The sequence below is a fragment of the Heterocephalus glaber genome, unplaced genomic scaffold (genome assembly GCF_053883595.1).
Source record: "Heterocephalus glaber isolate CG9 unplaced genomic scaffold, H.glaber_assembly_v1.0 deba00001781, whole genome shotgun sequence".
Lineage (NCBI taxonomy): Eukaryota > Metazoa > Chordata > Mammalia > Rodentia > Bathyergidae > Heterocephalus > Heterocephalus glaber.
Window position 1 is genome coordinate 11278679 of NW_028258467.1, and position 16345 is coordinate 11295023.

General features: G+C 43.9%; 1 protein-coding gene across 9 annotated transcripts in view; it reads left to right on the plus strand.

The window, feature by feature from the left end:
• The first annotated feature begins 1870 nt into the window (after nt 1-1870).
• Nucleotides 1871-16345, plus strand: part of Clec16a (C-type lectin domain containing 16A) — a 224433-nt gene continuing 209958 nt past the window's right edge. For all 9 annotated transcript variants that reach the window (XM_087202956.1, XM_087202950.1, XM_087202952.1 and 6 more), the window contains exons 1-2: nt 1871-2136; nt 14434-14562. In XM_087202956.1, the coding sequence (XP_087059082.1) occupies nt 2057-2136; nt 14434-14562 (209 nt within the window). In that variant the 5' untranslated portion in view covers nt 1871-2056. The remainder of the gene's footprint in view (nt 2137-14433; nt 14563-16345) is intronic.

Sequence of the window (16345 nt, forward strand, 5' to 3'; positions counted from 1 at the left end):
TGCTGTCTGCACTCCGGTCTGTGGCGGGCTTCGCTCTGCGGGTCCAGAGAGCAGGAGGAGGGAAAAGAAATTGAACCTAATTCCATTTTAGAAGTATCGCAAGGCCACGAAAGCTGGAGGAAACCGCGGGCTTTCTCTGCACCTTGCTGGGCTATTTGGGTATCGCGCCACGTCTCTTTGGGACTCAGTTTCCCCAGTTTAGGTGGTGGTGTAGGGAGGGTCGGCTGGCAGTTCCACTGAAAACCTTGATCATTCCTACAGCGCTGGTGATTTTGTTTTTCCATGATGGGGTGAGAAATATCAGTCAGTGCTTCCTTCATGTCCCCAAATTCTGCTGCTGGTAGGTTCGCTCATGGAAGGTGGCGAAGGCGGGATAGACACTATAGGATTTGGGAACATTTGGATGAAGAAAGTCCAAGACAGGTCAAATTCCTAGCCAGTAAGGTTGCTTGTTTCTTTTTGCTTTGTAAACTGTATTTAAAAGCAAGAGTAATGCACATGGTAGCAGTCGAAAAAGTACACAACAAAGTGAGTCTCTCATCCATGAATTTCCCTGCTTGCAGGCAACCATGGTAGATCCTTCAGAAGACTGACCTAGAGTGTCTTTCAAAGCAATTCAAAGAATCTTTAAGGATATACTGAGCTGGGATCTTTACATGCATTGCTTACTTGCAGCCAGACAAGGAAGAGTAGTATGTTGCTCTTTTTTTTACAGAGGAGGAAACAGCCCTGGAGAAATGGAGGGACCCTGAAAGCTGCTGGGCCTGGGGATGTTTCTTTGGAAACATTTGCTCTTTTTCTTCCATGACTTTCTCTTGCCCTCTTTAGATAAATTCCTGAGTGAACCGTTAACCCTGCACTGGTCTCCATTTTTCCAATTCCTGACTGGAAGACAAACCATTCACTGTGTCAATATTTACTGAACACATACTATGTGCGAAACCTCTGCTAGGCATAGGAGAGAACAACGGCCCCAAGCCCAATTCTTTTCTGAGCGTAGGTAATGGGACACCATAAACATAGTTTATATAACTATTATTATTATTATTAACTCATAGTTTAAATAACTATGAGTAGAAATGTATGAATAAATGGATAGTGAATACAGAAGTCTTGGCTCCACCCAGCCTCCCACTTCCAAGCCAGGGGGAAATTTAGAAAACATAGGAAACTGGGTGTTTCCTTTCTTCTTTCTTCCTTCTCCTTCTCCTCCTTTCCCCCCCCCTCCCCTCCCCCTCCCTCTCCCCCCCCCCCTTCTTAACGTAGCAGTGTGAGAAATGGCATGGGTTTTGGGTGAAGACCAGGGATATCCTCTGAAAGTACAGGGTCTTGAAGACTTTTCCAATATATATTTTTGAAAACTGAAGTGGAAAAAGAAAATGTTATGAGAAACAAAGCTATTACCGATTTTGTGCAGTTTTGGTTTATTAGGGAATAAAAATAAGGACCCCTGGAGTTGAACTCTGGTTCTGCTCCTTACCGACTGCCTGACCTTGGGCAAGTCAACCTTTCTATGACTCAGTTTCCTGAATGATAAAATGAGAATTAATAATAGTATCCACTTCATAGGACTGTTGTGAGAATTAAATACTTTAATAAACATAATGCGCTTAAGACAATGGCAAATGGTAAGAGCTAATCTTACCATAAAGCTAATAATTATTAATATTGTAGCGACTTAACTCATCTTCAGCAAGTCCTTCAGGACCCCGCCCACCCGGATTGTGCAGCAGCTTCTCCTCCTCTCGCCCCGCCTCTTCGGGAATATCGTGTAATGCACGCCAGGCCTTGTAGTCCATTCGCTGAGTCCGGTCGCGAAGGGCCCCTCAAGAGAACTACACTTCCCACAGTTCTTCTTGGCAGCGGCCGTAAAGCGCGGCGGTCGAACGGCCGGTTCCGGCTGAATGTCAGTGCTGGGCTGTGGGCCGGGGAGGAAGGTGTTTTTCTCAGTATCACCTCCACGGCTGCCTCCGCTTGTGCGGCCGCCGCGAGCGCCGGGCCTCTCGGCCCGAGGGGCATGAGACCGTGAGGCAAGAGACGGGCCGGGGCCGCCGACATGTTTGGCCGCTCGCGGAGCTGGGTGGGCGGGGGCCATGGCAAGTCGTCCCGTAACATCCACTCCTTGGACCACCTCAAGTGAGTGAGCAGGGGGCACAAGGGGGAGGCCGCGGGCTTGGGGGCTGAGAGCTCGGGTCGGGGGGCGCTAGTTGTTGAGAGCGGAGGGGGAGGGCAGAGAAGGGGGGCCCGGGAAAGGCTGTGTGGTGGTTACGAGTGAGGGTTCTGGAGTCAGCGCCTGGGTCCGAACCCTAGCTCCGTCTCTCTTGGCTGTCTGTGTGACCTTGGACAAGTCACTTAATTTCTCAGAATCCCAGTATCCCACCTGTAAAGTAAGGGGACTCAGTTTAGGTTTGTGGACGAGAACTTCATTCTTGCCCAGGTGGTCAGTGGCCACCAAGCTCCGCGGCGTGATACTACTTAGACTGTACAGTTTAGGGGTCAAAGGCCTGGGTCTTGGGGTCAGGCATCGATCTGGGTTCGAATGTACGTCTGTGCATTTAGGCTTCCATTTCCTCAGTTGTAAAATGAATGAATAGTGACAGCGCCTGCTTCCTGGAATTATTTTGAAGGTTGGTTGGATAAGGAATGAACAGAAAACTCAGAAAATGCACAAGTGCTCAATAAAGGACAGTAATTTAAAAACAAACTTGGGCCAGGGATGTAATTCAGTGGCACAGCGCCTGCCTGGCAAGCGCAAGGTCTTGAGTTGGATCCCTGGTACCAAAAAAAATAAAAATAAAAAACAAAGTATTTATTGGGGAAGTAAACTGGAGACAGGTGACAAACAGTCTTGGGGAAGCAGGCTTTTACAGAGAGAGAGAGAGAAAAAAAAGACCTGGGACCAAATCCTGACTCCATAATTTAATGGCTGTGAGACCTTGGACATATTACTTCACATCTTTGAGTTTCCATTTCCCCATCAGCAAATGAGGATGATGAACCTTGCTTGTACAAGGATTCAGTAATGCCTTGCGTGGAAAGTGATTGACTCAATACTATTCCAGTGTATGGTCAGTCATGGTAGCTGTGTTTATTAGCCCAGCAAGGCCTTCTTCCCACACCATCCTACCTAAAGTGCTCCCCCCACCCCAGTACCTTTCTGTCAGATCTTTGTCTTGATTTCATTTCTTGTCTACCTGCTATCTTCCATTGCCCTGCTTATTTTTACTTGCTTTTGCATCTCTTATTAAACTGGTACGTCTAAGACTTGGTTTGTTCACAGTTGTATTCTCAGCTTCAAGCACTGTGGCCCACACAGTGTAGGAACTCAGTGGATACTTGCAGGATGAAAAAACTGAGTGAATAAACTGCAGAAAAGTGTAGAACATGCAGGTCGAGACCTAGGATTTAGGGGCCAGATGGAATGAGTGATGGAAAATAGAGACTTTTGGGGAGAGAGTAACTTCAGGGAAGAATACGTATTTAGGGGAGGCAGGATGGTTTTGGGGGTAGTAGGGAGAGAAGGCAAGGAGACAAAAGAGTCCCAGGACTAGGATGGGGGTTGGTAGAGAAGCAGGTTTCTTAAATGGGAGGGCAGCTGGCCTGGAAAGGGAGCGGTTTAAGGATTTCAGGAATTTATTGAGTGGGTGGATGTGGCTGGGAAGGGGAGGATGGTTAGCCAGAAGGGTTGGACCTCCGGCTGGCACCAGGTACCAGCAGGCTCTCATCTAACTCGGCCTGACTTTAGTCCTTTTAAATTAATTTAATATTTATTGAGTGCTTTATTCTGTGCCAGGTACATGCTGAGGACTCCCTCTGTGTTATTTCCTCAGTCCTCATAAGTTACTATGAGTTACAGGAACTTTTATAGTTCCATTTTATACAAGTGGAAAATAAGATTCAAGTAGCATAAGTCACTTGCACCAAGGTGATAGCAGCCCAGAGTATGAGAACCAGGATTTGAGCCTGGAGCTTGCATTTGTTACACTGTCTTTCTGAATAAAACTTCCCACTAAGTCAGTTAAGGGAAACTTTGAACTTGTCTGTGCCTTATCATGGATGGGGCATCTCTGTTGGGTGTCCACACACAGGAATGTAAAGGGTCTCAAGTTTCTTTGCAGTATCCTGGGAACTGCCCAAGTTCATAGTTTAGATTGCTGGAAACTGGAGCTGGCTGCCCTGGATCAGTTCAGTCTGCCTAATCCATATTATAGCCTAGAGAACCTAGTTATTTGTGTATTGGTGTGAGGCTCAGAATATCCCAAGGTGGCTTGGAAAAAAGTGCTGTAATCAGCAAGTGGCCACCCCAGTGCTCACACTGCACTTCATTTGGCTTTGATAGTAACCTTCTTGTGTCTTGGGTACAGAACAGCTCATTTCCTGAGGGAGTCTGCACCCTGGTGGAGAGAAGCCAAAGAAACAGTGACAGTACAGTGTGCCAAGTGATGGGATTATAGGAGGCCAAGGGTTCTGTCAGATCCCTTTTTGGGCACTTTCTAGAGGGGGCGACTCTAGATTGGAGGCCCAAGGGATGAGTAGGAGTCACCACATAGCTCAGCCCAGGTGTGTGTGTGTGTGTGCGCGGTGGGTGGCATCATAGTCAGAGCCAGGGGTTTGTGGCATATCAAGATGCGTGTTGTTAGTTGTAGGAAACGGGCTAGAGGTAGGAAGGGCTTTGAGTTTTATCTAACATAGGGTGATCCGCTCTCCTGGTTTGCCTGAAACTGAGAGGTTCCTTGAATATGGGACTTTCAATGCTAAAATCAGGAGTCTTGAGCAAACCAGTGAAAATTGGTTACTTTACCAGTGACAAGAGACAGTTCCTAATACACTCTTGCTCTGACCGAGGGCAGTATGGGTGGGAAAGAAAGATTGATATCTAAAAGCATTTGGAGGCGGGGATTTAGCTCTGTGGTTCTGACGCCTGCCTTGAAAGTGGAAGGACCTGAGTTCAATCCCTGGTACGAAAAAAAAAAATCAGCCAAGGAACACACTGCCTTGGATATTTAAAAGCATTTGGAATAGTTTTTTTTTTAACATACGTGTGTGTGTGTGTGTGTGTGTGTGTGTGTGTGTGTGTTTTGGCACACATAGCAATCTGGAAACTCTACTTTTTTAAAAAAATACTTTTTCACAGCACTCCCAGTTAGAAAATTTTCCTGTTTTAGATGGGAATTTACTTTTGCTAAATAATGGAAAACTGTGTACCTGTGGTCTTTGTCTATTGAATTAGGTTAATGATAAAGTTTAAGCAGATTGAAATAGTCAAGAGGTTATTTGTTTCACATCATTGGTGGTTTATTGACCAAACTAGTGGGCAGCTGACAAATGTCTATCATGAAGCAGAACCTCAACTGACGAAGTCATTTTTGCTACTGTACTATCATCTTTATGGGGGACTGTGAGTCCAAAGTGATAGAACTTGGTTGTTCCTAAATTCTGGTCACATTTGGTGAGGGAGGGTTAAGATTCTTGGTTGCAAATGACAAACCCTTCTGAATTGCCTTATGCCCCAAATGAAACCGATTGGCTTCTGTTACTGAATTGTCTGACCTGGTTGACCCTCAGGTGAGTCCAAGTGTGAGATGAAGCTGTCAGGAACCTGCCTCTTGCTATCTCCCAGCTCTACCTCCTCATGTTGGTACCATTTTCAGGAGGCTCCAGGCTCACATCACATGATCTTAGCAGTCCCTGGGGAAAAAGAGAATCCCTTTTCTTAATATTGCTGCAGAAGTCCAGAGTTAAGTTTTGCCAGACCCTTTGGGGATTCATGCTGTCCCTGAGCTAGTCACTGGGGCCAGGGTATATGGTGCTTTAACTGGCCAAGCCTTTCTCACATGCCCTTCCCTCTCGCCAGGGGTGGGACCAGCTCCAGCCATGCCAGTGGACGGAGAATGAAAGATGGGTGGTTTCCCGTGAGAGAACCAAAGGGGGGAATGTACCCCCAGCAGGCAGACCCTTGACCTTAGTGTACTCAGCCTTTGGCCAAGGTGGCACCAAGAGCTTGGGGCACAGTATTAGCAGATTGATTTCCTTGAAATATCATTCTCACTGTGTCACACCTAATGGGCCCCAGGCACCACTGTGTCAAGGCTAAATTCTGGTGGGCCTCAGAACACTCAGACTGTGTTCCCACCCTTCTAGTTTGGGAGCACAGAGCATTAGGTGCATTAGTGGTAAATGGAGACCGAAAAGATCTAAATAATGAGTTGTTACCAGGCAGGAGCGGGTGTCGGGGAAGGAAGACTGTATTAGGTAGAAGCAGCAAAGTTTGAGAAAACTTGGGGCAGAGGAAGCTGTGCATATTGGCAGAACTCTAGTCATTTAGTAAAGGAGTATATGGGCAAGGGGGAGGTGTAGAACTGTGATATACAGAGGCCGGATCCCTCTGGGACTTATATATTGTGTTAAGGCTCTGAGTATGCGTCACATTGATGGTCTTCCTCTCTCTCTCACTGACACGCACCTCCATGCCCACTTGACTGCTCCTTTGCTTTCTCTCCAAGTTTCCCTCTTCCTGCCCATCCACATGCCTAGCTCTAGCCTTAAAATACCAGTTCTTCCATAAAAACTGCTCTGGTGACCAGCCAACAAGAGTTTTACCATCTTTTCTAACTTCTCTTGTGTTTGTTCTCACTGTCTCACTCAGTGAACATGTTGCTATATACTGTCTGCTCATCTCCAAGAACAGACCAGCTTCGGTCCTGAAGGTTTTTGCCTTGACGTAGAGCCCCAGGAAGCTCAGGCTTGTTGTTTTTCCATCATAAATTGTCTTAGTTTATGTATGTATATGTGTATCTACATGTATAAACACCTGTTTGTCTCTCCCAGTGTGAGCATGAGCTTCATGAAGGCAGGGACCTGCGTGGCTTGAATGCCAGCACAGAGCCTGGTACATAATAAGTGATCAACAAATACTTGCTACAGGATGAACACAGAGGCAAATTCCGACCAACCTTTTCTTAACAACTGCCTACTCATGGCAGTTTTGGTACAGTGCCTATGCAGGAACTATGACCTTCTCCAGGCTGAGAGCTCTGCCTACACCTTCCCCAGGTATCCCAGGCCCAGCTCCACTTGCCAACCTGGCTTGGCATCTTTAGGGGATGATGCACCAGAAGCACCACCTGGGAACACCTTCCTCTGATCTTCTAGTCTGATTCTACCCTGGTGGAGCATCTCCTGATTCTCCTGCCAGAAGACTGATACTGAGAAGTGACACCCTCAAGGCACAGTGGACTGCTCAGGGGATGTCTATAGGGTCTCTGCCCTGGTTCTGAGCAGGCCAGGTCAACACAGGATTTGTGTCCCCCACCTTTTACCTACACTCAAGACATTGTGATTTGGAGGTGTGTGTGAATTGGAGGGTGAATTTCTAGTCCCTCAGGCCTCTTGTCGCTCTGCTTATCCTTTCTTATGCTCCAGTTTGCAGATCAGTTTCAGGATCTTCCAGTAGGAGCATCCTAAGAGGCATGTTAAGGAATATGTTTAAAATCTGCAGCTCTCCTCAAAAAATGCTGTCAGTAAAGAGAATTTGGACCTAGTATCTCTGTCTCTGAGTGGACATAGTGATTGATTTCCTTGGGGTGTGGGGCTTCCTTAACTGTCATGGTTTACCTTGTGAAATAAGTGATTCTCTTGAGAAGGCAGGGTCTGTTGAGGCAGGATGTGTTTATGCCTGTAGTCCTTGGTGATGAACCACTAGTGTGCAGGTTGCATGTTGGCAGTAGGCTGTAGTTTTTGGTCTCCAGGCATTGCAAACTCAAGCTTGTTCATCGGTATGGAGTTTGATAATTTGCAAGGGCCGATATTGTGCAAAGGTCTCCACATCTGCGGAGCTTCTGTAGGGGATGTGATGAGGCTGGCTCTTTTCCAAAGACATGGAGTATGGGTCAGTTGTAAGGACTTTCCTTACAATGTGAGATGTATTTTCATGCCCTTTTCATGTTGTTTATCTGTTTGGTTTTCTTGTATATTAGGCACTCACAACTTCATGTAAATACTTGGCCAATAGAGCTGTTGTTTACTCTATTGTTCGTATTTTCTCTACTAAAACGATTTTTTTTTTTGTACCGAGGGTCGAACTCGGGTCCTTGCACTTGCAGGGCAGGCAGTGGAACCACTGAACTAAATCCCTGGCCCTCTACTAGAATGATTTTAAGCTTGAGATCTGGGATCCAACTACCTGGTTGTAATTACTGGTTGTAATCTTGGTTTTACCCATGCTGCACTGGGACCCTGGGCAGAGCCTCAGCTCCCCAGAGATCAACCCCAAAGGGTTGTTGTGGGTTTTAAGTGACACAGTACCACTGAAGCATTCAGACTAGACCCTGGCAATAGTGTGCTTCAGTTGTTCTGTTGATGAAGATTAAAATGTATACACAGAATTTAAGAGAAACTGTTATGATTTTAGGTCATTGTCATTATTAACCGTAGTTAAATGTCCAAGACAAATCATTCTGTCCTCTGAAGTGTGTCTGGGATAGGGACTCGGCTTTGTGCAGTCACTGCAACATAGTTGAGCATCAAAGCAATTAGCAATCTTCATGCCCCTTCCCCCAAGAGTAGTCACAAAGTAGTTCCCCTGGTTTTTCTCTCAATGGCATACTCTGTAGCCATTACAGTTGTCAGAAGCAAAACTGCTTTTATTTTCAAGTGAGGAAAAAATGGGCATGGAAATTTATGTACATGAACCTCGACTACATAAATATTCATAGTAAAGAAAAAGACCCTAGGAAGTAGATTATAACTATAGCAGTGGTCATCTCTGGCCAGTGGTATCTCTCTGTCTGTCTGTCTGTCTGTCTCTCATTGTCATTGTAGTCAAAGTTTCCAGCCTCTTTAAAATGAATGTTACATTTCTGATCAGAAAGTTATTAAATTGTTTACAGTGTGAGGTACCTTAATCTCTCAGAGCATTGGAATTACATTAAAATTCTAAATCTTTTTTGTTTGTTTGTTTGGTACTGGGGATTGAACTCAGGACCTTGTGCTTGCAAGGCAGGCAGCAGAACCACTGAGCAAAATCCCCAGCCCTAAAATACTAAATCTTAATCCATTTGGCCCCCTGGTGCTCCATTATATTCAAGTAGATATATATTGAGGGTGTCTTTGTAACAGATTATCTAAAACAGCGTAGTAGGGCGTTATGAGAATAAAACGATGAGCAAGGTATAGGTATAACTACCATAAAACTTTAGAGCCTGAAATCTAGGTATTTCTATGTACCGGCAATACGCACATAGAAAGTGGACATGTCAAACAATGCCATTTACGCTTCCATCAAGAAACATCAACTACCTAGGACTCTAACAGACAGTAAGCAAAACCCCTATCCAGCAAACATGGACATAAAATATAATATTGTCATACTGTTATAAAGATGTCAGTTCTCTAAATTTAGCTATAGATTTGGGGCAATCTCAAAGGAAATGTTAGCAGGTATTTTGTGGAAATTGAGCTGATTTTAAAATATATATAGAGAAATCCAATGTGTCTAGATGGCCAATATAATATCAAAAAAGCACAAGGAAAGAAGTTGGAGGCCATACATTATCACATGACAAGATTTATTATAAAGCTGCAATAACCAGACAGCAGGGTACTGGCACAAAGGGAATATCAATGAAACTAGAGCATCCAGAAAGAGACTCCCACATGTAGTCACCTGACTAATGATAAAGGTAACACAATTACAGTAGAAAAATTAGGACCTTTCAGTAAATGGTGCAAGATCACTTAGATCTTCATATAGAAAATAATTAATTATGATCAATACTGCATATAGTAGCATATACAAAAATCAGTTCCAGATGTATTCTAAGGCAAAATGTGAAAGGTAAAACAATAACTTTGTTAGAAGAAAATAGCATTTCTTTATGACTTGGGGTAGGTAAGGATTTCTTAAGCATGATACAAAAAGCATTACTCAGGGGAAATATTGATAAATTGGACTATATTAAGATGAAGAAATAGGAAGAAAAGGTCCAAAGGGTAGGGGAAGTGGGAGGGGAAAAGGAAAGGAAAGAAAGGAAAGAAAAAATTATGAGAAAAGAAAAAAATGGAAACAAAGTCTTTGTAAATAGGGAAGGGTGGAGGGGTGATGGGAGCACAGATGTTGGGGAAAAAAATAAGAACCAAGATACATCATGTACAGGTACAAGCACCCAATGATAAATGTAAATGTATTGTATACCTAAAATGTACCAATAAAAGAATTTAAGCAAAAAAAAGATGAAGAACCCCTGTTCGTCAAAAGAATATTATAAAGAGAGAAAAGACAAGCCATAGTCAGGAAATATTTTTAATGCATTTATCAAATAAAGGACTTATGAACTAGGGGCTTTGGCTCAGTGGCAGAACATTTACCCAGGATGTGCAAGGCACTGGGGTTGATCCTTAGCACTGCAAAGAAGTAAAAACAAAAAAGAAAAAGGAAAAGAAAGGATATATAAGAGCTCCATTAAATAAATAAGAAAAGCCATTTTGGCTAATAAAAAGCAAAAGACTTGTATTGGCACTTTCTACAAGAGGTCATTGCAATAGTCCATAAACATATAAAAAGGTGCTGAGCTCCATTGGCCTTCCTGCAGTTAAATCCCAATATGATATCATATACCTAGCAGAATGGCTGGCCTGAAAAAAGGCAAGGAACACCAAGTGCTGGAGAAACTGTGGCACATAGAACTCTCAGACCATCCCCTTAGCTACGAGATTAGGTGAGCCACTGAGCATCCCCAACCCTCGGTGCTGTCTTGGCCCGTGCAATGGTAACAGTGGGCAACAGTCTGAGGGTCACAGGGTGCTCTTGCTCCTTCCCAGGTTTGGGAGCTCTTAGCACCTTCAGGACTTTCTGCCCTTTCCTTCTTCCATGTGTAAAGACCTAGTAATTATTAGGATTTTTTCCAGAGATTATTTAATGAAAGCAACCACAATAGTGACTAGTACTTGTATTATACAAAGTAACTGCCAGATTTGTTACCTGTCCATTCATGTATTTATTGCTAACAACAACACTGTAACAGAGGTGCTCAAGTATTTAGGTGCTATTGCTGCTCCCATTTTACGGTAGAGATAACTGAGGTGCACAGAGGTGAAGTAGCTTGCTCAAGATCACCCAGTTAATAAGTCATGGAGATGTCCTCAAGCTGGAGCATGCCAGAACCAGTGTCTGTAATTACCCCGGATACTCTACCATTACTCCAGAAATGACCTGGACTTTTTACTTCCTGCTCTGGTTTCTCTCAACCTTCCCGTCACAATGTCTCCCTTGAGGATCTCTTCCTGACAGTTTGTCCCAGCCTGTTTTCTTCTTTCTAAGGCCCTGGTATATTATTTTTATAGTTATTAAGCATGTTAATAATGGCCCCATCATAAAAAAAAAAACACCATTTAATAATAGCAACAGCTAATCCTGCTTCTGAGGAGTGCTCACTGCACGCCAGGCACCAAGCTCGGCTCTTTCTATGGATTATCCTTTGGACTCTCTGCAACAATGCAGTGAAGAGGCCTTGACTGTCACCCCTGTTTTATAGAATCTAAGCTGCAGGGAGGTGAGGTGAAGAATTTTGTCTGGGGCCACAGTTAGGAACTGGCAGGGCCAGGGATCAAGCCCAAGTCCGTTCGATTCCAAATGCTGAACTATTCACCACTGCTCTGTGCTGTTTTTAAATTTTTATTTATTTATTGGCTATATCTGCATTTGGACCCCTGACTATGTTCAGTCTTTTATGCTGTGATCCACCTTATTTTCATGAGGATTGTGCTCTGCCCCATTCATCATTTATTGAGTACCTAATGTCTGTCAAATATTTTGGAGTACATCGAGGTCACCAAGATCAGTAACCTTGAGCAGCGACTATCTAGTAAGGGAGACAGATCACTGTGACTCAAGGTGATCTGTGCAGTAGCTAACACACATGGGTACAGAGGTATAGTGAGAGGGGACAGACAAATCTTTGGGGGCAGGGAGTGAGGGACTTCATCAGTGATACATGAACTGAGCTTTGAAATATGAGTAAGAGTTTGCTGGTTGTTGAGGGCAACCAGGTATTGGAGGCAGAAAGCCCAGTCAATTGAAGTCAAATCTGATCCTAAAGATTTTAAACTTGTCGGGACCTTCAGAGCAGATGTGGTCACACAGGTCGCTGGCTCCCTTTGAGCCAGGGGTGTGATGTGTGATGCTAGTGGCCATCTGCCATCCTCCACACAGAAGAAAATTCCAGGCCAGGGAGAATCTGCCCCTCTCCTCCCCTGCCAACAATGACTTGTCACAGGCAAGGTGTCAGGCATCCTGTAAACCATGTGGAGAGTGTCACTGATAGCTACCACAGGGGCAGTGAGGTGGCTGTCAAACTTCAGTGGGGACTGGCAATGTAGTTGAGTGGCAGAGTGCGTGCTTCACATGCCTGAGGCCCTAGGTTTGAGTCCCTGCACTGCAACAAAAACAACAAAACAACTTCAGTGGACTGGGCCCTGCACCTGAGAGCCTGATCCAGTGGGGCTGGGGGAGGGAACAACTTAAACAGCTGAATCTGGTACAGGAGGCCTATGAATCACAGTTTGGAAATCTGCTCTTTGAGCCTCTTGCAGAAGAGGCACTGAGGCAAGATGGAAACATAGAGATTTGTGATTGGTCCCCACGGTTCATCTCAGAGTGGTTCAAGTGCTGTGGAGTTATGTTATCCCAGAGGATGCCTGGCCTTGTGCCTCCACACGCAGCACTGCTGGTAGGTTTAGGCATAAATAATTAAGGATCTATATTTTTGGAGAGCTGTACTACTTATTGTATGTTAAAAATTGCATGCAATTTTAAAATCAAATTAAATGCTTCATTATACTATGCCTTTAATATATAACAAACAGCAACAATAATTAAGCTCCAGCTCCCTGACAGCAGCAGGTAGTCCCTAGTCGTTCCACTGGCAAGGTTCTACTTCCTATCTTACCAGTTTTAGAGACTGTAGAAGGAACGATCCTATCGATTTTTTTCCTTCTCTTATTTTCATCAGCCCTCAGCCTCAGCCTGGTGGTAGCTATGAAAGAAATCAGGAGGTGGCTTTCCCTGAGTCATTTCCTCATTTGTCTGCTTTCCTTCCCAAGCCTGAGGCTCCTTTGGCAGGTGCATTTACCTGGATCTGTGGGCACTAAAGGAGTTGCCTTAAAAGCCATGCTAGGCAGCACCACCTGGGCATTGGGCCAGGCTGCTGATTCCTGTGCTGTTCAAGATCAGCCTTGCTGGTTCTTTTGGTTTCCCTCTTTACCATCAGAGAGGCTTCAGGGACTGGGCAGCATCTTCCTATCCACCCCAGCAGCTGGCTTCTGGGCCTGTTTGGATGGCTGAGGTACAGTGCCATACCCTCCCATGCTCATTGAACTGTGAATTGAACTCTGTGCTCAGCAAACAAGATCGTTGACCCTGAACTGCAAACTGCCCACTTCAATTGAGCCTTATGTTCTGGTTGGTATACTGCACTTTAGGGGATATGGCTTTTGTTATGGTTTGTGTCTAGATGTCCCCTCAAAGCCTCATGTGGTCATAGGGCTTTTTCATAAGTGGCTGAGTTTAGAATGTGTAATGCTGGGATTAAGGGTGCGTGATTACTAAATCAGTCCACTGATTTGTTTGGCACCACCCTAATCCTGGTAGTCTGGATAAGATAAAAGGGCGCAGAAAGACGCTGTCAAGGTCCCCTTGTTGCTTTCACTACCTTCTGGTCACCATGAACTGTTTTCTCCTCTGCAAGGCCTGTCTACCACACTACTCTGCCTTGGAACCAGCGATAATGGACTGAAACCTCTACAAACTGAACTAAATGCACCTTCCCCCTTTAACTTTGGGTGTTGGGTATTTTTTCGCAGCAACAAGAAAAGTAAATAAGACAGGTTTCCAAAGGTAATCTGCGTTGCACATTATTTTTGTCTCAGCCATTAGCTTTGGGAGCTCCCTTCCCTAAGCTTGACTCTGTCTCTCTCTCAGCATCAGTCTGCCTGCAGGTCCTCTGTTAGGCATTTGTCTCGACCTATGTGCCTCCACCAGCATCAGAAGCACTTCGGGTGAGCATGTAAAACAGGCAGAAGCCTGCTCTCCCCTTGGGTCTACTGAGTCTTGCTCTTTGAATGTGCTCCAGCAGCCCTCCTTTATTAAACTGTCCAGGAAATTCTCTTGCACATTTACGTTTGAGAATGGCTGTCTCCAAGAGCTTGTTGATGCCCTTGCCTCAGTTGGGTTGATGTGTCTCTAGTATTTAATGCATCAAGCATTGCCTACCATTTTTCTTGGGTGGTGAGCCAAGTCTAACCTGATTGGGAAATTGTGCTAACTGGATCTGAAGGAGCACTACTTTGTTTCCTCTGAAATATTGTTAATGGTGTACTGGACCTGGACCTGGTTTTCATGTCAGTTGGTAACCTTTTGTTTTCTTTCCTTTTTCTCAGGTATTTGTACCATGTTTTGACCAAAAACACAACAGTCACAGAACAGAACCGAAACCTGCTGGTAGAGACCATTCGTTCCATCACCGAGATCCTGATTTGGGGAGATCAAAATGATAGCTCTGTATTTGAGTAAGGGTTTCCAATGCTTTTTGATTTTTGATTGTTCCTCTGCCTTTGAATGTTTTTCCAAGTGTATACCATGAGTCATTCCTGATGATGTCAGGACTTGACACAAATTTGGTCTTTCCCAGATATCTATCTATATAAAATGTCCTTGAAACACTGTGGAAATGAAATCCAAAAATGGGGAAGTTGTGAAAATGAGTGTCTTTAGCCATCCCGAAAATGTCGTGGATAATTTTCTAAGCAGTGGCCTCAAAGGAAGGCGATAACATACTGAGTAGTTTAGATTCTAGGTGAACAGGAAGGACCTTGCCCTGGGGGAGTCACTGAGGGCTGACAGTTTGTATATTGAGAGCCAGGCACAGTGCTAAGCCTTGAGGAGACAGTGCAGGGAGTCTCCCACCCATCCAGGTGGAGGCCCTGTAGCACCCAGACTTTTGGTCACAGTTGGTAGCTGGTAAAGAAGACAAAAGATGTTGCGGTATGGGTTGTTTTTTCGAAACTGAAATCTCACTATTCAGGTTTAATTGCAGTGTTGGCACTTCATGGTAAATAAGTGGGTTTTGGGTTACAGTTTGGACACTCAGTGTCTAAAAGGTTCGCCATCGCTGGGTTATAAGAACCACCAAACTCAGATTGTGTGTGTTTGTGTGTGTGTGTGTGTGTGTGTGTCTCAATTACAAATATTGAGATCATTTGTAAAACCCATTAAAAAAAAAAATAAGGTGTTCCATTTCTAACCTGGCTCCTTACTAGTTATCCTGAATCGATTTTCAGGATATCTTTGTATTTTCATCAATAAGGTTATCTAATAGAGCTCCTTATAGAAAACAAACTCCTTAAAATGCAAACCTATTAAAAGATTTGCCTTTTAAAGGTTAGAAACAGTGTCCCCCCTTTCTAGAATGAGCCTTTTTAGTCCATCTATCGTTTTAGAAAATCTGCTGAGCTCTTAGAGTCTCATCGATTCCCTCAATTGCTGCCTAGCAGAATCCTCAAGAAAGAAAGAGTCCTCCAGAAAAAAAAAATTTTTTTTTTTTTTTTGAGATGGGGTCTTACTTAGGAGGATTGCCACAAGTTCGAGGCCAGCCTAGGCTACATAGTGAGTTTAAGCCCAGGCTGAACTACATAGCAAGACCCTGTCTCAAAAAAATTTCTGTTGTTAATACATTTTCAAATTTTGGGTTAATTTTTAATTTACAAAAAAGTTGTAAAGATAGTACAGAGACTTCCCATATACCCTCCACTTGGTTTCCCCATTGTTAACATATCAGTAGGGAGCATTTGTTTCTCTTTTTTTTCCATATTATTTACTTTTTATTGCATTTGTTAATGTTCCAGAGTTCTTGCACTGCCAAACCATGCCTTACAATCCAAAGAAAGAAATGGTACAGTGGACTGCCTCATCCATCATTATATTATTGTATTAATATAATACAATATATTAAAACTTGATTCATGTGCATTTTTGTAATTTGACAATCTTAAAAAATGATAACAAGAGCTGGAATTTAAACCTGCAGTAGGTCTTCAGATTTCCAGTACAGTGTGCCATTAAGTAAAACCTCATATTCATCTCACTCCACCTCTCAATAATATAACCCCCAACAAAATTTTGTGGGATAATCCATACTTTTCGAGGAAAATATGTGACTCAAGATCCAAGAAATTACTTGTTTTTGGTTCCCAAATGAAGTCCTCATCTTAACCAAGAATCTCTTATTTTTCACTTAATCATCCAAACTCCCCTGGCTGGCTCAGCTAGCTATTCACCCACATACACCAGAAG